The sequence below is a fragment of the Aotus nancymaae genome, unplaced genomic scaffold (genome assembly GCF_030222135.1).
Source record: "Aotus nancymaae isolate 86718 unplaced genomic scaffold, 86718_ANA_hifiasm-v0.15.2.pri h1tg000073l, whole genome shotgun sequence".
Classification (NCBI taxonomy): domain Eukaryota; kingdom Metazoa; phylum Chordata; class Mammalia; order Primates; family Aotidae; genus Aotus; species Aotus nancymaae.
Window position 1 is genome coordinate 2,260,193 of NW_026988488.1, and position 22,701 is coordinate 2,282,893.

Consider the following 22,701-nt stretch of genomic DNA (forward strand, 5'->3'; position numbering starts at 1 on the left):
TTCGTGACTGAAACACTAAAAGCAATAGTAACAAAAGCCAAAATAGACAAATGTGACCTAATCAAACTCAAGAGTTTCTGCACAGCAAAAGAAACAATCACTAGAGTGAATCAGCAACCAACAGAATGGGAAAAATGTTTTGCAAGCTATCCAGCTGACAAAGGGCTAATATACACAATCTACAAAGAACTAAAGAGAATTTACAAGGAAAATCAAACAAACCTATTCAAAAGTGGGCAAGGGATATGAACAGACACTTTTGAAAACAAGACATTTATGAGGCCAACAAACATGAAAAAATGCTCATTATCACTAGGCATTAGAGAAATGCAAATCAAAACCACATTGAGATACCATCTCATGCTAGTTAGAATGGTGATCATTAAAAAGTCTGTAGACAACAGATACTGGAGAGGATGTGGATAAATAGGAACACTTTTACACTGTTGGTGGGAGTGCAAATTAATTTAACCATCGTGGAAGACAGTATGGCGATTCCTCAAGAATCTAGAAATAGAAATACCATTTGACCCAGCAATCCCATTACTGGGTATATACCCAAAGGATTATAAATCATACTATTATAAAGAGACATGCACACATATGTTCATTGTGGCACTGTTGGCAATAGCAAAGACTTGGAACCAACCCAAATGGCCATCAATGATAGACTGGACAGAGAAAATGTGTCATATATACACCATGGAATACTATGCAGCCATAAGAAATGATGAGTTCATGTCCTTTGTAGGGACAGGGATGAATCTGGAAACCATCATTCTCAGCAAACTGACACAAGAACAAAACCAAACACTGCATGTTTTCACTGATAGGCAGGTGATGAACAATGAGAATGTATGGGTACAGAGAAGGGAACATCACACATGGGGGTAGGCAGGGGGTGGGGGGAATGGTAGGGGAGGGACAGTGGGGGAAGTGGGGAACAGGGAAGTTAGGGAGGAATAACACCAGGAGAAATGCCTGATGTAGGTGACGGGGGAAGGAGACAGCAAACCTCCATGGCATGTGTGTAACTATGCAATAATCTGCAGGATGTGAACATGTACCCCAGAGTTTAAGTACAATTAAAAAACAAACAAAAAGAACTTGCTTTATGTATCTGGGTGCTCCTGTATTGGGTGCATATATATTTAGAATAGTTAGCTCTTCTTGTTGCATTGATCCCTTTAACCATTATGTTATGCACTTCTTTGTCTCTTTTGATATTTGTTGGCTTAAAGTCTGTTGTATTGGAAACTAGAATTGCAACCCTTGCTTGTTTTTTGCTCTCCATTTGCTTGGTAAATCTTCCTCCATCCCTTTATTTTGATTCTATGTGTGTCTTTGCATGTGAGATGGGTCTCCTGAATACAGTACACTGATGGGTCTTGACTTTTTATCCAATTTGCCAGTCTGTGTCTTTTGATTGGGGCATTTCACCCATTTACATTTAAGGTTAATATTGTTAAGTGTGAATTCGATCCTGCCATTTTGATACTAGCTGGTTGTTTTGCTCATTAGTTGACACAGTTTCTTCATTGTATCAATGGTCTTTACCATTTGGTACCTTTTTTTTTGGTTGTTACTTTCCATGTTTAGCACTTCCTTTAGGAGCTCTTGTAATGCAGGCCTGGTAGTGACAAAATTGCTCAGCAATTGCTTGTCTGTAAAGGATTTTATTTCTCCTTCACTTATGCAGCTTAGTTTGGCTGGATATGACATTCTGGGTTGAAAGTTCTTTTCTTTAAGGATGTTGAATATTGGCCCCTATTCTCTTCTGGTTTGTAGGGTTTCTGCTGAGAGATCTGCTGTGAGTCTGATGGGATTCCCTTTGTGGGTAACCTGACCTTTCTCTCTGTCTGCCCTTAGCATTTTCTCCTTCATTTCAACCATGGTGAATCTGATGATTATGTGCCTTGGGGTTGCTCTTCTTGAGGAATATCTTTGTGGTGTTCTCTGTACTTCTTGGATTTGAATATTGGCCTGCTTTGCTAGGTTGTGGAAGTTCTCCTGGATAATATCCTGAAGAGTGTCTTCCAGCTTGGATTCATTCTCCTTGTCACATTCAGGTACACCTATCAAATGTAGATTATGTCTTTTCACATAATGCCATATTTCTTGGAGGATTTGTTCTTTTCACTTTTTTCTTTAATCTTGTCTTGTCATTTTATTTCATTGAGTTGATCTTCAATCTCTGATATCTTTTCTTCTGCTTGGTTGATTCAGCTATTGAAACTTGTGTATGCTTCTCGAAGTTCTTGTGCTGTGTTTTTCAGCTCCATCAAGTCTTTTATGTTCTTCTCTAAGCTGTTTATTCTAGTTAGCATTTTGCCTAACCTGTTTTCAATGTTCTTAGTTCCTTTGCTTTGGGTTAGAACATGTTCCTTTAGCTCAGAGAAGTTTGTTATTATCCACCTTCTGAAGAGTGCTTTTGTCAACTCATCAAACTCATTCTCCATCCTGTTTTGTTCCCTTGCTCGTGAGGAGTTGTGATCTCTTCGAGGAGGAGAGATGTTCTGGTGTTTGATAATTTCATCCTTTTTATGCTGGTTTCTTCCAATCTTCATGGATTTATCTACATTTGGTCTTTGAAGTTGATGAATTTGGGGTCTCTGAGTGGACATTCTTTCTGTTATTGTTGAAGCTATTAATTTCTGTTTTTTAGTTCTCCTTCTAACAGTCAGGCCCCTCTGTTGCAGGGCTGGTCCACTCCAGACCCTGCTTGCCTGGTAATCACCTGTGGGGGCTGCAGAACAGCAGGGATTGCTGTCTGTTCCTTCCTCTGGTAGCTTTGTCCCAGAAGCATACCTGCCAGATACCAGCCAGAGTTCTGTATGAGGTGTTTCTTTGGATATACACGGGTCAGGGAGCCACTTGAGGAGGCAGTCTGTCCCTTATCAGAGCTCAAGTGCTGTACTGGGAGCTCTGCTGCTCCCTTCAGAGCTGCTGGGAAGGGACATTTAAGTCTGCTGCAGCAGAACTCACAACAATCCCTTTTCCCAGGTTCTCTGTCTTGGGAAGTTGGAGCTTTATTTATAAGTCCCTGATGTGCTGCTTCCTTTTCTCAGAGATGCTCTGCCCAGCAAGGAGTGAGTCTAGTCACAGTCTGCCTGCAGAGGCATTGCTGAGCTGCCACTGGCTTTGCTGAGCTGCTGTGTAAACTTCCTTGTTTACACAAGTAAGGGTAGATCTGCCTCCATAATGGCAGAATGCCTCAGTAATGGTGGACGCCCTTTCCCCCACCAAGCTCAATCATCCTGGGTTGAGCTCAATCTGCTGCGCTGGCTGTGAAAATCTTAAGCTAGTGGGTTTGAGATTGCTGGTCTTTGTGGTGGTGGGACCCTCCAAACTAGATCGATCACTTGACTCCCTGTCTTCAGCCCCCTTTTTTTTTTCAGGGGAATGGGTGGCTCTGTCTTGCAAGTGTTCCAGGCACCAGTTAAAATGGCCACCTAGATTTGTGCTGAAAACCCGCAGCACTGGCTAAAATGTCCACCCAGATTTGTGCTGGAAACCCAATGCACTTGTTGGCCCGGTGGGAATCTCCTGGTCTGTAGGCTGTAAAGACTGTGGGAGAAGTGCAGTATCTGAATTGGAGGACCAGAGTGGCTGGAAAAGTTCTCGATGGCCTCTGCTGGGTAGAAGCGGGGGTCCTACAGCCTGTTGCACTTATTGGGTGAGGCAGTGCCCCACCCTACCTCAGTTTGCCCTTCTTGGGCTACACCCACTGTCCAACCAGTCCTATTGAGATGAACCTGGTACCTCAGTTGGAAATGTGGAGATCACTCGCCTTCTGCATCGCTCTCATTGGGAACTTGGGAACTGGGCTTCAGAGGTGTTCCTATTCAGCCATCTTGGGGGAAGTCCCCCTGAAATTTTCTTTTTTAGTTGAGTCTCTGTCAGGTTTTGTTATCAGGATGATGTTGGTCTCATAAAATGAGTTAGGAAGAATTCCTTCTTTTCATATTTTTTGGAATAGTTTCAGAAGAAACGGTAGCAGCTCCTCTTTGTATCTCTGGTAGGATTCTGCTGTGAACCCATCTAGTCCTGGAATTTTTTTTGGTTGGCAGGCTATTAATTGTTGCGTCAACTTCAGAACTTATTATTGGTCTATTCAGGGATTCAATGTCCTGGTTTAGTCTGGGGAGGGTGTAAGTGTCCAGGAATTTATCCATTTCTTCTTGAGTTTTTGGTTTATGTGCATAGAGGTGTTTGTAGTAATCTCTGATGGTAGTTTGTATTTCTGTGAAATTGGTGGTGATATCCCCTTTATCATTTTTTATTGCATCTATTTGAATCTTCTCCTTTTACTCTTTATTAGTCTACCTAGTGGTCAATCTATTTTGTTGATCTTTTCAAAAAACCAGCTCCTGGATTCATGTTTTTGAAGGATTTTTTGTGTCTCTATCTCCTTCAGTTCTGCTCTGATCTTAGTTATTTCTTGTCTTCTGCTAGCTTTTGAAATTGTTTGCTCTTGCTTCTCTAGTTCTTTTAATTTTGATGTTAGGTGGCTATTTTAGATCATTCCTGCTTTCTCTTGTGGGCATTTAGTGCTATACATTTCCCTCTACACACTGCTTTGTGTTCCAGAGATTCTGATACACTGTGTTCTTGTTCTCATTGGTTTCAAAGAACATCTTTATTTCTGTTGTCATCTTGTTATTTACCGAGTAGTCATTTAGGAGCCAGTTGTTCAGTTTCCATGTAGTTGTGAGGTTTTGAGTGAGTTTCTGAATCCTGAGTTCTAATTTGATTGCACTGTGGTCTGAGAGACTGTTTTGATTTCTGTTCTTTTGCATTTGCTGAGGAGTGTTTTACTTCCAATTATGTGGTCAATTTTAGAATAAGTGTGATGTCGTGCTGAGAAGAATGTGTATCCTGTTGACTGGGGGTGGAGAGTTCTGTAGATGTCTATTAGGTCTGCTTTGTCCACAGCTGAGTTCAAGACCTGGATATCCTTGTTAATTTTCTGTCTCATTGATCTGTCTCATATTGACAGTAGGGTGTTAGTGTCTCTCACTATTATTGTGTGGGAGTCTGATTCTCTGTATAGGTCTGTAAGAACGTTATGAATCTGGGTGATCCTGTATTGAGTGCATATAAATTTAGGATAGTTAGTTCTTCTTGTTGCATTGATCCCTTTTCCATTATGTAATGCCTTTCTTTGTCTCTTTTGATCTTTGTTGGTTTAAAGTCTGTTTTATCAGAGACTAGATTTGCAACCCCTGCTTTTTTTTTTCTTTCCATTTGCTTGGTAAATATTCCTTCATCCCTTTTTTTTTGAGCCTATGTGTGTTTCTGCATGTGAGATGGGTCTCCTGAATATAGCACACCAATAGGTCTTGACTCTATCCAATTTGCCATTCTGTATCTTTTAATTGGGGCATTTAGCCCATTTACATTTAATATTAATATTGTTATGTGTGAATTTGATCTTGCTATTATGATGCTAGCTGGTTATTTTGCCCATTAATTGATGTAATTTCTTTACAGTGTCAATGGTCTTTACAATTTGTTATGATTTTGCAGTGGCTTTTACTGCTTGTTTCTTTTTATATTTACTGTTTCCTTCAGGAGCTCTTGTAAGGCAGGCCTGGTGGTGACAAAATCTCTCAACATTTGCTCATCTATAAAATATTTTATTTCTCCTTCACTTATGAAGCTTAGTTTGGCTGGATATGAAATTCTGGGTTGAAAATTACTTTCTTTAAGGATGTTGCATATTGCCCCCCCCCCCCCCGCCTTCTGGCTTGTAGGGTTTCTGCTGAGAGATCTGCCATTAGTCTGATGAGCTTCTCTTTGTGGGTAACCCGATCTTTCTCTCTGGCTGCCCTTAAGATTTTTTTCTTCATTTCAACCTGGGCAAATCTGACAATTATGTTTCTTGGGGTTGCTCTTCTCAAAGAGTATCTTTGTGGTATTCTCTGTATTTCCTGAATTTGAATGTTGGCTTGTTTTGCTAGGTTGTGGAAGTTCTCCTGGATAATAACCAGAAAAGTGTTTTCCAACTTGGTTCCATTCTCCCCATCACTTTCAGGTATACCAATCAAATGTAGATTTGGTCTTTTCAACTAGTCCCATATTTCTTGGAGGTGTTGTTTCTTTTCATTCTTTTTCCTCTAATCTTGTCTTCTCACTTTATTTCATTGATCTTCAATCTCTGATATTCTTTCTTCCACTTGACCAATTCAGCTATTGATACTGCATGGGTATGCTTCATGCAGTTCTCGTGCTGTGTTTTTCAGTTCCATCAGGTCATTTATGTTCTTCTCTAAGCTCATTCTTCTAGTTAACTATTCATCTAACATTTTATCCAGGTTCTTAACTTCCTTGCATTGAGTTAGAACACACTCTTTATCTTGGAAGAGTTTGTTATTACCCACCTTATGAAGCCTACTTCTGTCAATTTGTGAAACTCATTCTCCATCCACATTTGTTCCCTTGCTGGCAAGGAGTTATGATCTTTGGAGGAGATTAGCCATTCAGGCTTTTGGAAGTTTCAGCCTTTGTGTGCTGGTTTCTCCCCATCTTTGTGGGTTTATGTACTTTTGGTCTTTGAAGTCGGTGACTTTCGGATGGGGTTTCTGAGTGGATGTCCTTTTTGTTGATGTTGATGCTATTCCTTTCTGTTTGTTAGTTTTTCTTCTAACAGTCAGGTCCCTCTGCTGCAGGTCTGCTGGAGGTCCACCCCAGACCCTGTTTGCCTGGGTATCACCAGTGGAGGCTGCAGAACAGCAAAGATTGCTGTCTGCTCCTTCTTCTGGAAACTGCATCCCAAAGGGGCATCCACCAGATGCCAGCCAGAGCTCTCCTGTATGAGGTGTCTGTTGGCCCCTATTGGGAGGTGTCTCCCAGTCAGGATACATGGGGGTCAGGGACCCAGCTGAGGAGGCAGTCTATCCCTTATCAGAGCTTGAAAGCCATGCTGTGAGATCCGCTGATCTCTTCAGAGCTGCCAGGCAGGGACATTTAAGTCTGCTGAAGCTGTGCCTACAACTTTCCAGGTGCTCTGTCCCAGGGAAGTGGGGGTTTTATCTGTAAGTCCCTGAATGGGGCTGCTGCCTTTTTTTCAGAGATGCCCTGCCCAGGGAGGAGGGAATCTAGGGAGGCCGTATGGCTGCAGTGGCTTTGTTTACACTGTGTGAGTAAAACTGCCTACCCAAGCCTCAGCAATGGCAGATGTCTCTTCCCCCATCAAGCTCCAGTGTCCCAGGTCCAGCTCAGACTGCTGTGTTGGCCATGAGAGTTTCAAGCCAGTGGATTGCAGCTTGCTGGTCTCCATGGAAGTGGGATCAGCCGAGCGAGACCACTTGGCTCCAATGGCTTCAGCCCCCTTTCCAGGGCACTGAGCAGTTCTGTCTCTCTGGCATTTCAGGGACCACTGGGGCATGTAAGAAAAACTTCTGTGGCTGGTTGTTTCTGCTCAAATGACCATCCACTTTTGTGCTGGAACCCAGGGCCCTGGTCGTGTAGGCACTGGAGGGAATCTCCTAGTCTGTGGGTTGCAAAGACTGTGGGACAAGTGCAATATCTGGGCCAGAGTGCACAGTACAGTCCCTAATGGCTTCCCTTGGCTAGGAGAAGGAGACCCTACCCTACTTTGGCTCACCCTCCTTGGGCTGCACCCACTGTCCAACCAGCCCCAATGAGATGAACCAGGTACCTCAGTTGGAAATGTAGAAATCACCCACCTTCAGTGTTGATCTCACTGGGAGCTGCAGACTGGGGCTATTCCTGTTCAGCTATCTTGCCAGCAATCTCCTCTTTGTTTCTTGTTGTTGTTGTTGTTGTTGTTGTTGTTGTTGTTGTTAACTCTTAAATTTGTCCTCACCGAGCCTCCAACAATTGTTTAATTAAGTTATCCCTATTCTTGTACTGATTCCTCTTGGAGCATTCTGCTCATGGATTTCTGCTTTTTTTGGTAAACTGTGGTTCTTCTGTATGCATCTGTCTTTAATTTTGAGAGCAGCATGTTTGTCCTGTGAACTCTGTTTGATGGATTTAAGAAAAATTGTTAATTTTCAGATTGTTAGCTCTTTTCTTGTTATTTGCTGGGATTGATTAGTTCCATGCTCTTTACATGCTAGACTGGAAAGAAAAAGGTTTTGGGTGTGGTTTTAAATTTTGAGACTTCCTCATTGTCCCATGGATTATTTAGAAATGTGCTGTCAAAGTGTTTAGAGAGTTTTATTACTATCTTTCCATTATTGATTTCTAGTTATTTTACACTGTAGTCAGAATGCACAGCCTATAATGACTGCACTTCTTTTCAATTTGTTGAGACTTGTTTTAGGCCCAGGATATGGTCATTTTTTGTATATGCTCTATCCGAGCTTGAATATCTATACTGCTATTGAGTGTAGCACTCAATATACATCAATTAGACTGTGTTGGCTGACTGTATTTTTCACTTCTTTTTTTTTTTTTTTTTAAAGACATGGTCTCTGTCACTCAGGCTGGAAAGCACTGGCATGATCATAGTTCACTGCAGTCTCAACTCCTGGACTCAAGTGATCCTCCCTCCTCAGCCTCCCAACTAGCTGCAACTACAGGCACGTGCCACCACACCCAGCTGATTTTGTTACTTTTTGTAGACAAGGTCTTGCTATGTTGCCCAGACTGGTCTCAAACTCCTGGCTCCTGGCCACAGGCAATCCTCTCACCTTGGCCTCTCAAAGTGCTGGGATCACAGGTGTGATCCACCATGGCTGGCTTTTCAGTTCTATATTCTTGATGACTTTCTATCTAATAGTTTTATAAGTTGGTGAGAGGTGGATGTTGGAGTCCCCATATATAATTGTGGGTTTCTCTCTCTCATTTCACTAGTTTTTCTTTTATGTATTTTGTGATTCTGATCTTTGGTTTGTACACATTTAAGATTATTATGCCACTCTGATAGAGTGATCCTATAATCATTATGTTATGTCCCTCTTTGTAATAATTATTTTGCTATAAAGTATATTTTATATTAATATTGACAATCTTTTCTCATTCTTTTATTTTTAAAACACCTATGTTGTTAAATTTGAAATGATTTCTACTCTTCTCATCTGTCTTTTGACTGGTATATTTAGACCACATATATTTAAGGTAGTTGTTGATATTTTAGCACTTAAGTCAGACATTTTAGTATTTGTTTTCTATTTATTTCCTTTGGTTCTTGTTCTCAATGTCCTGTGCATTACCTGAACATTTTAAGGACTTCATTTAGATTTATTTATAGTGCTTTTGAATGTATGCCTTGTATAGTTTTATAGTGGTTACTCAGCTTATTAAAAAATACCCATGTGACTTAGTCTCTGAGTATTAACATTTTACCACTCTGTGAAGTGTGGAAACCTTAAATCCATTTAGGTCTCTTTATTTATCCACTTTTAAAATACTATTGTCTTGAGTACCAGATGGTGTTACAATTTGTTTTAATAATCAATTTTGATCTATAAAACTTAGCAGGAGAAGCTGGTGGTGGGGAGTTGGGGAGAGATAGCATGGGGAGAAATGCCAGATACAGGTGATAGGGAGGAAGGCAGCACATCACACTGCCATGTGTGTACCTATGCAACAATCTTGCATGTTCTTCACATGTACCCCAAAACGTAAAATGCAGTAATAAAAAAAAAAACTTAGCAGGAGAATAAGTCATTTTACATACCCTTCTCTATTGTTCCTCTTCTTTCCTGATACTCTTATTTCTTCTCTCATTATTTCCTTTCTGTTGGAAGAATTTCATTTCACCAATATCTAAGAGTAGATCTGCAAGCAATGAATTCTTTTAGTTTTCCTTCAACTGAGGATATCTTTATTTCCCATTTATTCCTGAAAGATAATTTTACTGATAATATAATTTGTAGCTGATAGTTTTTTGTTTGTTTCCTGTTAGCCGTTAAAAACTTTTGTCCCATTTTCTTTTTTCTGGCTTTCAGTTTCACATGGAAAATCCACTTTCATCTGATATTCTCCTGCCAATAATACATAATTTTCTCTGGCTGTTTTCAATATTTTTTATTTGTCTTTTGTTGTCAGAAGTTTAATTGTCATGTATCCTGGTATGAGTCTTTTGGTGGTTTACTCCCTTTAGGGTTTGCTCAGTTTCTTGAATCTATAGGTTTGTATCTTTCGCTAAATTTGAAAAATTTTCAGGCATTATTTCTTCAAGTATTCATTCAGCCCTCCTCTCTTTCTCCTTTCTTGGACTCCAAAGATATGAATGGTTTTGAAATTTAATTATTTTGTATTACACAAGTCTCTGAAGTTTGATTTTTTTCTTTGCTTTCTCTTTTTTTAGAACTGGGTAAATTCCATTTATATATCCTCAAGTTCACTGATTCTCTTATCTGTTATCTCTATTCTACTAGGAGCTCATCCAGTGAGTTTTTGGTTTCTTTTCTGTTACTGTAACTGGTGGAGGAGATCTGAGTTATCCCAAGTTACCAGTGGCATATCTGTATGGGTATGCAGCAACTTCAGTCCTCCTCAGTAGAAATAATTTGACTGAGGGGCATAAAGCAGAAGAAGAGAACAAAGCAAGTTTTAGAGCAGGAGTGGAAGTTTATTTAAAAAGCTTTAGAACAGTAAGGAAAAAAACAGAAAGGAAAGGAAAGGAAAGAAGGAAAGTACAACCTGGAAGACAGCCAAGTAGATGACTTGAGAAACCAAGTGGACAGCTTGACCTCTTGACTTTATACACTGGCATACTTCCAGGATCTTATTGGGAAGCTGCTGATCAGTTTTAAGTGTTTTCTATCTATTGGGAGACTGACTTTCCCTGGCACCAGCTTTGACCAATTATCACCTTAGAAAAACTGTTAACAATCTTCTGACCATCAGCCAAAGGTCACCCAACACTCCTGGTGTGTGTGTGTTGGGGAGCCCTCTCCTGCCCTGTTCATACTTGACTACTTACCTACTGCAACATTATTGTATCTTTCACTTGTACCATTACCATTTCGTTTGGCTTTTTTATTTTATTATTATTTTTAGGCAGGGTCTCTGTCACCCAGGCTGGAGTGAAGTGGTGCAATCACAGCTCACTGTAGCCTCAACTTACTCAGCTCAAATGATCCTCCCCAACAGCTTCCCAAGTTGCTAGGACCATAGGCTCGCACCAACATGCCCAGCTAATTTTTGTATTTTCTGTAGAAAAGGGGAGTTTTGCCATGTTGCTCAGATTGGTCTCAAACTCCTGGGCTCAAGTAATCATCTGCCTGCCTCAGACTCCCAAAGTGCTGGGACCATGCCTCACTTTAATTTTTTTTTTTTTTTTAATGCAGTCTCACTCTGTCACCCAGGCTGGAGTGCAGTGGCACAATCTCGGCTCACTGCAACCTCTGCCTCCCGGATTCAAGCAAATCTCATCTCAGCCTCCTGAGCAACTGGGACTACAGGCACACACCACCAGGCCTGGCTAATTTTTCTATTTTTAGTGGAGACAGTGTTTCACCATATTGGTCAGGCTGGTCTCTAACTCCTGACCTCAGGTTATCCACTTGCCTTGGCCTCCCAAAGTGCTGAGATTACAGGCGTGAGCCACTGCACCCAGCCTCATTTGGTTCTTTTAAAAATAACTTTTATTTCTTTGCTGAAATTTTCAATTTTTTTCATTTGTTTCAAATGATTATTTATTCCTTTTTGAGTCCTTTTTATGATGGCAGTTTTAAAATCCTAGTCAGGTAATTCCAACACCTGATTTATCTCAGTGTTGATGTCACTCAATTGTCTTTTTTTTTTTAATTTATTTTTTTATTTTTTTATTGCATTTTAGGTTTTGGGGTACATGTGAAAAACATGCAAGATTGTTGCATAGGTGCATACGTGGCAGTGTGATTGTCTTTTTTAATTCAAATTGTGAGTTTTCTATTACATCCTGGACATTTTGTCTATTATGTTAGGAGACTCTAACTTTAAACTTTCTATTTTAGCAAGCAGCCACCTTGTTTACCTTTCGCATGCAGATCCTCTCCTACCTTTGTCAGCGATCATTCCAGTCAAGTTTAGTTTTTGAAGGCTTTTTGGTGCTATTTTGGTCTGACTGGTTTGCCTGGTGCCATTCAGGATCCTCCTGTTTTCTGTTTGTGCTGCCTGCGGGGAGCAGAAATGGTTTCCCTAGGCCTGTTGCCCAATGTCTCTCAGTTGGGCATGGAACTTGCAGGCCTGCAGTGACAAAGAGGCTTCCCTGCCTAGTCCCTTGTTTTGACAGGGCCCCCATCTGCCTGTGGAGGTGAGTGGTCATCCTGGGATGAGCACTTATGGCAGGGCCTCTTTTTCTGATGTCTCCTGGCTGGCCATGTCTCTGAGTGGGGAAGGACCTGGCTGCTCATTGTTAGTGTGGATTAGGGATGTCTTGATGTCTTGATGAATCCCCCTTGATTATGTTGTCAGGCTCACCTCTTGTTGGAGGGACTCCTGTTTGATCTTGGGGAGGAATAAGCCTAACTGGGCTGCCTTCTCTTGTTAGGTTGGGGGTCAAGAAATACCCAGCCTGGACTGACATCTTGTTGGGTGACAGGATATAAAACACCTTGCTGCTGTGTTGTTACTCCAGCCCTGGGATCCCAAACCAGCTCTCCTTCATACCACCTTTCAGAGTCCTCCTTTGGTTGTCACTTGTATTATTTCCAGGCCTTATGGTTGTACTTAGTGGAAAGAAATAGTGAGAAATGAATCTACAGTCTTGTCTGGACTGGAAGTCCAATCAATAGGATTTTAGAGTATGAAATTCTCAAGATAGACAATATTTTCAGTCAGTCCTGTGTTCTAGTAGCCTACATACCAGCTTGGTGACTTTGAACAAGACTTGTTATTTCAGCCACATAAAATATATTTAAAGCTCGCAGCCCAAGACCTAGTACAAATGAAACATTCAATAGGTATTCAGCCTTTTCCTAGAAATCATCTAGTTCAAACCACCTGTCTTAAATACAATGTACCAGAGGCCTAGAGAAACAAGGTAGCATTTCAAATGTGCTGTGCCTTACATATACCCAAGTAGCACCCCCAAAGGCCAACACATACTCCATTAATACTCGATTTTGTTCCTTACTTCTATAGTTAGTTCTAGCTCAGTTGGACAGGATTTGAAGATTGAAATTAATAATACCAATTTATATTTGAAAAGTACTTCCAAATTTGCAAAGTGCTTTTGCAGTTACAATTTCCCTTGGCTGTCACAATCACAGCATGAGTCTGGCAGGGTAGAGATTATTCCTGTTTTGCAAATAAGGATACACAATAGGTCAGGGGGCTGACTTATCCAGAAGCACTTTCTCATTTAGAGGCTTCCTTTGACACCCTCTCTCCTGTGAAATTAGGCCTTTATTGAATGACAGGAGGTTGTGAACATAGTTGATTTCAGAGTGCCCAGCTTGCTACACCCTCACCCACAGCTAACACAGTGTATTACCTTGGGACTACAGAGTGAATAAATTCTAAGATCATGCTTATGTTCTGTATAAAGTACCATAAAAATTTGGAGCTCAAATTATCCTTAGAGTTTGATATGGTTTGGATCTGTGTTCTCACACAAATCTTATGTTCAATTGTAATCCCCAGTGTTGGAGGTGGGGATCCTTCATTAATGGTTTAGCATCATCCACTTGGTGCTGTTCTCCTGAGAGTTCCTGTGAGATCTGGTTGTTGTTGTTGTTTTTCCTGAGATCTGGTTGTTGTTTAACCATGTGTAGCACCTCCCTCTTCACTCTCCTGCTCCTGCCACGTGAGATGCCTTGCTCCCCCTTTGTCTTATGTTGTGATTGTAAGTTTTCCTGAGGCCTCCCCAGAAGCCAAGCAGATGCCAGCATCATGCTTCCTGTACAGCCTGTGAAACTGTGAGACAATTAAAACTCTTTTCTTGATAAATTATCCAGTCTCAGGTATTTCTTTATAGCAATGGGAGAAAGGATTGACACAGAGTTTGTTGGTTAAAAAAAAAATCCTACTAGAATAGATGCAATTACCCATCTGTATAGGTCACCTCAGGGAAAGCAGTTACTTCAAATCAGAAAGGAGGCTGTTGAATTCTAACCAAGGAAAGTAGGGTATAGCTCAGAAAGGCAAGATTGAAATTTGATATAGAAGAAAGCTGTAGCATGGTTAACAACAGGAGGGTGGTTGAATAAACTATAGTTCATATAGTGAGATACTATGTGGCCATTAAAATAGCAAAATAAATCTAAATTTGTTGAAATGGAAAGATGTTCAAAATTAAATGAGACTATTATATAGTTCTATTTTCTTCTCTGTGCATGTAGATTTCTCTCTGCATAGAGATATTTTGATGTCTTCTTTTTTGGTTCTCTATATTTTAAAAACATTCTGTAATGAACAAAGATTATTGGTTAATTTAGCCTAATATATTACATTGTAATCTGATTGTATAAAGACAGTATGTCAAGAGTAGGAAGGGGCTGAATGGAGGTGAAAAAGAAAGCGTAAGAGTAAGAACTTGTCAGTGTAATCAGCAGCATCAAGGATGAAAGTAGGAAGAGGCTGACTAATGCTTTTTGACTTTTTTATTATGTGCCAGGGACTTTACCAGGTAGTACTTTACATGTTAGCTCTGTTAACTTGCACAACGAACTTGTGTGGTAGGTACAATTATCATTCCCATTTTATAGATGAGACCTCTGAGGCTGAGAGAGAGAAAATGACTTGCCCAAAGCCACCAGACTAGCAGAGCCAAGACTAGAGCCCAGGTCTCCCTGTATTCCACTCACTGGAGGCCCTGATCATGTGGTCCCCAGAGAGGGAAGCTCTTTTGAGGCCTGGTGGAAATAACCCCCAAGTTCATGAGTGGGAATTCTTGCTGGGAGAGGAGGTGGCTGGGGCAGGAGAGAAGGCCCTGGAAGGGGAGGAAGAGCTTGGTCCCTGAACAGGTCTGTCCCCAATGTGAATAAACAAACTGGTATACTGTCAGCACTCTTTTATGAGTTAAGTTGGTGTCAGTCTTGCCCTCACAGCTGGTCAATGGCAGTGCTCTTAAGAACCAGGTGCCCTGATACCTTTCTTGTTTTATTTTAACATCAACAGAGAATATTTTAACCTATCTGCAGATTCTGTTTTTATAAGGTGGTTCATTTGTTGAGGCTAGGTCAGCGTACCATTTTTGGAGGTATGCCATCTTTTATTTGTAGCTAATAGAAAACAACTTCACACATGCAAAAGACTGAAGGTTTTTTAATTTTGGACAAAAAACACTGTATCATCCAAACATTTACAAACTGTAACACAACTGCAGTAGAGGGCCAGTGAGCATCTGTGACACTGGACAAAACAACTGGCAGTGAACATCTTCACTTGGTCATACATCCATACCTCAGTGGTGTGAAATGCTCAAGATAACATATGATAGGGAATTAAAGTCAATCATTCACACTGTTGTATCTTGGCAAGTTCAGACTTGAGCTGCTGTGACAGTGTTAGTCTGTAAACCTGGAGCTAATAAAAAGGTTCTCAAAGAATCTATATAGTTCAATTCAGAATTATACATCAGTTGCATGTTCTTCATGCAGGTATGTGGGTGACATTAACATATTACAGATAACACTGGTCATATACTTGAATCTCACTTTTAAAGTTTCCTGATAATATATCCCAGAGAAAAGGCCAATTGCTTCACTTTGGTTTGTATCTCTGGCTTGGCATGTCTCAAAGTTCTCATTAAACTTAGCTAGACAATATCAAACTAAGAAGCTTGGCACTAATAGAGTTTCTAAATTCTTGGACAAATCCTCTTCATCTGAATGCCCAAATAATCTATGAGACCAGATGCTACTAAAGTTCCAGTAAACACACACACACACACAGCGATACTATGAACTATATTCTGAAAGGACTGAACTTGTTAGCTGTTCCTAAGCCAGAGGCATTGTCAAAGTAGAATATACAACATGCTCTGTTTCAGAAGCAGTATATGAGCTCTGCTTCTCACTGGCATTCACAAAATAAATCACCCTGTCTGCAAATGCAAGTGAAGTGGAGACTTGGAGGCACTGTATGTGAACTGGTATGGCCAAATGCATGTGAAGTGGGACCAGAGGACATGGGTCTTTGAACAGTGATTATCTATGACTTTGGTGTATGTTTCTCACCTGACTGGTGAGAAATCCAATGATGCTTCAGCACAAGAAGCAAAAAGAGGGCTAAGGACTGATCTGCCTCAGGGACATACTAAGGGGAAAGAATACCACCCATCAGCCTTGACTCTCTAAAAATAAAAGAAAACCCAGGACTACATATCATAACAGAGAAAAGTGTTGACAATAAAAATACACAACTCATAGCATTCTTAAGGAAAGAGTTTCTACCAGTGTAAAAGTCTTAAAAAGAAAATACATTAATCTCAGTACCGCTTGGAAAAGAAGACTTTTGGACCTTATTATGAACAATTTAATCTCAAGGAGGACATGAAATTTTAAATAACTGGAATGCTGGTAATCATGAATAAGTATACACTCTTTTTATTGAACTGGCCAGGTGTATTTCTTTATTACTCTCTTCCCCTCACCTTTCCCACCTCCTTCTCTACAACTAGGATTCTCTAAGGGCTGGTGTAGGGCCCTCTAAAAAGTTAGAGTATGAAGTCATGAAAATGGTTGAAAGGTTAACAAAGCTTTGGAAGAGAAAAAGGCTTTTAGGTTACCCACAATGCTTTAAAAAGCACCAAGGGACAGGGCACCAGACTTAACATGCCAACTTCTCAGTTCCTGCAAGACGCATGGATCTAAATGAGACAGCTGCTTTCAAAGCACACTTGCCTTTTGTGAAAACAAGTCACAAATCGCAGAGAATGTAACATGCTTTTACTTGCATTGACATGTAAAGGAGACATGAGCTGCCAAGACTCATGACAATACTAGTACTTCCTATTTAAAAGTAAGGGAAAGACTGTCAGTCCCACAGCCAGGGAATCAGAGAAGACATGTTCTATAGGGCTTGAAAAGCAGATTTTCTTTTTCTTTTTTCTTTGGAAAAGTTTCTATGTCACCATCACATACTTTGAAATCACAACCACCTTTAAAAGGACAAGAAAACAAGAGTTGTTTATGACCTATATCTTTCCCTCTGTCTGTTTGGTATTGCCTGACAGCCCAACTATTTCTTCACAGTATATTAAAGCAAAAACAAAAACAAAAAAACATAGGAATAACATCTAAGGCTTAAGCCATGTCTTTTTGTTTGTTTTTAAATGTCTACATCAAAAAGCAGGTGTAGATTTGGCACTTAGAATAAAGCAACCAGATTTGGTTGGAGAATCTGCCTGTGTCATACATAGAATTCTGGGAGTGAGAGGCCTGAAGGTGGGGTAAAGATTTGATTTAGATATCACTAAATTATACACATTGGGAATTAATAGAGAAAGTGAGAATTATCTTCCTAGGTATAAACCAATCTGGAGTATAGTAAACCCCTTTTGAGAGAGGTATTTTAACATAAAGGTAATTTACATTTCCCTAAACAATTGTATAGAAAAAAGGACATTTAATAAAATACTCTCACAGAGAGATTTCTCAAAGGTATATCAAAGCCTAATTAGCATCAAGAAAAGTTGGGTGTTTAATAAAAGCCAGTATGTAACAACGATCTAACACAATTATCTTTAGTTATTAAACTTCTCTTTCTACTAAATTAAAACCCAACTTAAATAGTTACCAATTAGGTCTGAAAAGCACCTCTTAAAAAGATTTGGATTCCTTTTGGCTGGAAGTATTCTGAGAAAGGTCTCACTTCTAATGAAGTGTGAAGTTTATCTCAGACAAAAGGTGTTTGTTTCATGCATGTTGGCAGGCAATGACAACTGACTTGCTGGTAATTGAACATAATTTCTAAGGCTACTTTCCAAAGATACATATGTCTAATATATACACCATAAGCTTTACATTCTTGTGGTTAGTTCTATATAGTTTCAGGTTTTCTTTCATAGAGCAAACCTTATTAGTGAATTTCTTCTTTAAAAGGTCAAAGTGTTAGCATTTAAGTTTGTTATTTAAGATTGTTTTATTACTGTGATAAATCTGTTATTTCATCAACTAAGCAAATAATTAATGAATTTTTAAAACAGTGGCAATGGTAGAATCTGAGTCTGGCCGCAAGCACAGAAACAGAGCATGCCTCATGCTTAGAAAAGATAAGCAGTAACCCCAGGCCTGTGAAACTTGTGTAGAAAGCAGGCAGAGGTCAGATTAGTGGATGACAGTGGCAGGTGGTTAAATGCCTTCCAATTTAAGTAGAGCAGTCACATGAGAATGGAATTTCTGCTTGGGGAACTGGTAGGGTAGGACAGCGTGGGTAGCGAGTCATATTTCTTTCGCAGCATAGGTGTTATATCAGAGTATGAAGTGAAAGCCATTAATAGATAATCTTTTCTAGTACTCCTGCCAACTTACCTTCACAAGTCTCCTCACTATTGCTGGGCTCCTACCTACAGATAGCTACTCTGCTTTTACTAGTGTATAAATATCTGGATTCCACCTTTTTCTTCTCTCAAAAACAACTGTAAAACCAAAAGGTGTTGGGTGTTGAGAATAAATAGGTGATTTTCATGCAGGCTTTTTTTTTTTTTCTTGGTTCTGTATATGTTATATGCAAGCAATAATGGGACATGTTGGAGAGTAAAAATATCAAAGACCAAACTAACTGACCTCACAGATTTTGAGACTGAAATTGCTCCCATGGCCTTAATTAACAAAATAAGACAGTCTTTTAAAAATTTTGTTTTCACTTTTGGAAATACCAGGGTTGTGGTTTACCAATTCTCAGTTTAGAATTATATTGAAAAGCCTTTCCTTTCACTATTGTTTTGTTTTTGATCTAAGAAATAAGGTTAGATACTATGTACTGCCCTTGTACAGATCTTTAGGAATAAATCAAGACTTAGTTTTTTATAGAATTTGCAAAAACTACTATGTCTTACCATTTACCTTTTTACTTTCTTCCCTGAAAACTCAACACACTCTATTTAGAACATCATGCTAATTAATGGACTACAAAATACACATTGAGATATGGGAGAAAGATGTGGGAGCAAGCTCCAGAACGGCTCACTGGTGGCAGATTGGTACTGTCATCCTTTTTGGCAACTTCCTTCACAAAGCCAGAATTACATGTAACCTCCAGATCTAAATGGTGTGTACAAACCCCATTTTTTTTCCAAAAGAAGTCAAATGACAACTGGCAACATCTGATGATTTAGTTTATATAAGGTAAGGACTAAATCATGGAAAGAGGAGGACCAGAGAGATACAAAAGGAAATCATCTTCATGCTTTAAAATTATAGGATCAAGGCAGCTATCAAGAAGATGTAAGTAAAATATGGCCCTTATTTATTAATGGGAAAGTCCCAAATAAATTAAGAGTTCTTTAAAAACAAAGAATTAAAACAGTTACCAAGAGGAAATAAACAGAAAAATGACTCCATTTATATATTAAAAAAAGACAACCAAAATGATTTAGAGTTCTTCCACTAAAGAGGTTGTTTTGGGTCTATAGTTTAGCTAGGGATAAGAAATCAAGGAGCTATCCTAGTATTCCTCTCCTACACATAAATTAAACCCTTAAAAAGTACCCCTTTTCTTTCAAAGAAAAGCACTTAATCATTTAGAGATTTTTTGAAGGAAAGCACCTAAATCCTCTAGAGATTTCTATGTGCACAACTGGATGTGAAAATCAAGAGATGCCTCTTTAAGTCATCTAATTTTTTAGCTTAAGCCAAATATAGAGTATTTGGAAAAGACATTTTGGTTGAGGACCTGGATTCTGTTGGCATTAAGAGTTCTGGAATTGCTGAGAATATACAGAGCATGATCCAAACTGACCAAGGCCTATCCTACTCTCAGTATGTGGAAGTAGCAAAATCATGACTAAATATCCAATAGGAAAGATGAAAAACCCATCAAGTATATCAAGCCCTAGGAGAAAATCTGTTGTTTAAATAAAAATGCATCCCTTTCCCCAGGAGTATCTGGATATGCTATCAGAATGGACTTTATTCAAAAGTGTACATTAGCACAAGGTGATAAACCTACCAGATTTAAAAGTAGGGCCAATTGTGTCTAAAAAAATCCACAAATCTCATGTGATATCTAGATAAGGAAAACCACTTGTCTTCATAAAAAGACCCAAAAAGGGAAGTATTTTGCAAAAACCCAGATAGGCACATAGACCATGTCTCAGTCTGAGTCTGAAGCACCGAGATTTTCAGTTACTTCCTGAACTGATGCTGAGAATGCTATTAATCAATGTTATTAATTCAAACCTCATTAATTTGAAATTTATAATTTCAGACTGTAGTGGATGCAAGTTTACCTATGAGCCATCTATGAAAAAGGGAACTGGCTAAGTATTATAACAAGACCTAGCTGGGGTGTGGGTTGGAGAAAGCAAGTGTCGTAACTTAAGAAAATTTTCCTTACATATTTCAAACCACCAAACACCCATGCACTCATGCTAACAATTAAGCATCATTTTGATTTCTTTCTCAGAGAAATATTGTATGTCTCCATTGGCAATAATGTTAGCTAACATCTCATGACTAAGAATACCTGAAAGTAAAATTTTCTTTTAATATATTCTGCAATTTAGTTACCTGGTGTATACCATCTCTCTATCCCCTCAAATGGGTTGTTATTGACCATTGTGACAATACTTCCATTCACTCTCACATTACATCAGTGAGGGTAGAAAATGGGGGAGGTCAATCATTAAGGAAAACAGAGAGTAGAACCAACTTAATACATGTCTCAGCTGAGAGGCAACATTTCTATAGTTAAATCCCATTTTAGAACAATAACATATTCTTTGCCTTGGCTATACTCTGTACTGCTTAATATGAACATATTGGTCACTTAATCAGTAAAGTAATTTCCTTCTAGACTCTTAAGTGGGAAGAGGGGTGCCCTGGCCTCACTCACTTAAACCAATTGGAAAGGTAGCAGAGCCGTCTCTGGGACAATAATCATTGTAGCTGCTGTAGGTGTACCTAGCATGGAAGCAGATGAGTAACTAATTCACTGCTTCTTGGAGTAGTCTGCCTCATTGGTGCTGGCCTTGGAGATGCCTGTGTCTCCCAAGATGCCCATGTCCCCAGGGAGACCCAGGTCTCCAGATAAACCCCTGGTCTCAGAAATACCCATGTTTCCAGAGATACCCGTGGCCTCAGAGATGTCCATGGCCCCAGAGATTCCTAAGTCTCTGGAGAACTCTGTAGCCTCAGAGGTACTCATGTCTCCAGAGATGCCCATGGCCTCAGAGATGCCTGTGTCTCCAGAGATGCCCACATCCCCAGAGATATTTATGGCCCTAAGGCTGCCCACAATCCTACAACAGTCACAGTGGAGGTCTGCACATTGGCTTTTTACTTGATCCATCTGAGCTCGGAGGCCTCCTTCCCTGGAGAGGGTGCCATTCTCCATCAAGGTATTCAGGTCTCCATCAATACCCATAAAGCCAAGAGGATTGGTCAAAGGACTTCCCAGATGTTGGGATAATAAGTTTCCTAATTGAGAGCAGGTACAGATATCTTCTGGTGGCTCATCACGGGCTTTTAGTTTCTGCCTCAGGAGCAAGAAAGGGTTGAGAAGAATTAGAAACAGGAGGAAAAACTAGGCAAACATCACCTTGACCTGCAGAGATCCTACTGCTATGACTTATAATGGTAGCAAATGGCCTTTTGCTCACCTCCTCCCTTATATCATCTTTCCCTCATCACATGCTTCTAGTACTTTAGAAGCCCTACCATTGAAGAATCTCAAAGGTCTTATATCTATAAAAGTCCTCTTTTCTGGTAAGTCCAATGTTGTTCATGGGATGGGGAGAGGGCAAGGGAATAGATTACTAATATTTATTTAATACCTGTATGTGCTGGGCACTTTACATACAGCATTTCCCTTCATCCTTATAATAAATCTATTAGTTTAGGTATTAGCTATATTTACAGATGAAGAAACTGAGGCTCAGAGAATTTAAGTAAGTCACCCAAATTCACACATGCAGGAAGTGAAGAACTAGGATCTGACCCTACATCTGCCTAATGCCAAAGTCTATGACCTATCGCCTACCTCATGCTACCTCTAATAGATATTTTCACTTTCTGAGATAATATAATGATTCACTGATACTTTACAACAGTGATTCTTTGGGGTCATAAGGCCCCATTGAAAACCTGATGAAAATTATGGACCTTCTCTTCAGAAAAATGCATACATCAGTGAGGGTAGAATGCATACATTTTTCTGAAGGTGGTGGGGGGAGTCTTTTAAACTTTTCACTTTGTACCTTATTGTATTCTGTATTTTCTAACTTTATACCTATATTGCCTTTTTTAAAAAAAGTGAACAGGGTTGTCTGGGTGATATTATAAGCCATTTTTGTTTTACTTCTCTGTATTAAAAAAAGAAAGTTAATAACACATACATAAATACACATATACACTTCAAAAGGAAGTCTTTCCAGAGTGATCTAAGCCTATGTGAAATGAATCTGATTCTTTTTCAGGAGTCAGGCAGGGATAAGTGAGAGGACTGGGTCTAGAATAGGGGACCTTCCCTGAGGGCCTTGTGGAAGAATATGCTAGTAGCTAAAAGAGGAGCCCTAAGAAGAAGTTTATCTACTACATCTAATCTACTTAGGGCTGGGCCTTCCTGGGTTGCATGTTTTCCATGATTTTAAGTTATGCTTTAGTTCCCTCCCGGCTCCCACACACCTTTTTT

General features: G+C 39.7%; 2 protein-coding genes across 5 annotated transcripts in view; both read right to left on the reverse strand.

Annotated features, from left to right (window-relative positions):
* The window catches only part of ASB12 (ankyrin repeat and SOCS box containing 12), a 54,487-nt gene extending 42,504 nt beyond the window's left edge, over positions 1–11,983 (reverse strand). Inside the window, exon 1 of one of the 2 annotated variants that reach the window (XM_012460875.3) lies at positions 9,653–11,983. The gene's annotated coding sequence lies outside the window, so the exon portion shown is untranslated. Of the gene's footprint in view, positions 1–7,691 lie in introns of both variants that reach the window. The other variant, XM_064367726.1, reaches the window with a different exon arrangement.
* Positions 11,984–15,155: 3,172 nt separating this feature from the next.
* MTMR8 (myotubularin related protein 8) overlaps positions 15,156–22,701 on the reverse strand; it is a 138,219-nt gene continuing 130,673 nt past the window's right edge. For 2 of the 3 annotated variants that reach the window (XM_012460870.2, XM_064367725.1), the window contains exon 14: positions 15,156–21,543. In XM_012460870.2, the coding sequence (XP_012316293.1) occupies positions 21,001–21,543 (543 nt within the window). In that variant the 3' untranslated portion in view covers positions 15,156–21,000. Of the gene's footprint in view, positions 21,548–22,701 lie in introns of all 3 variants that reach the window. The other variant, XM_012460871.2, reaches the window with a different exon arrangement.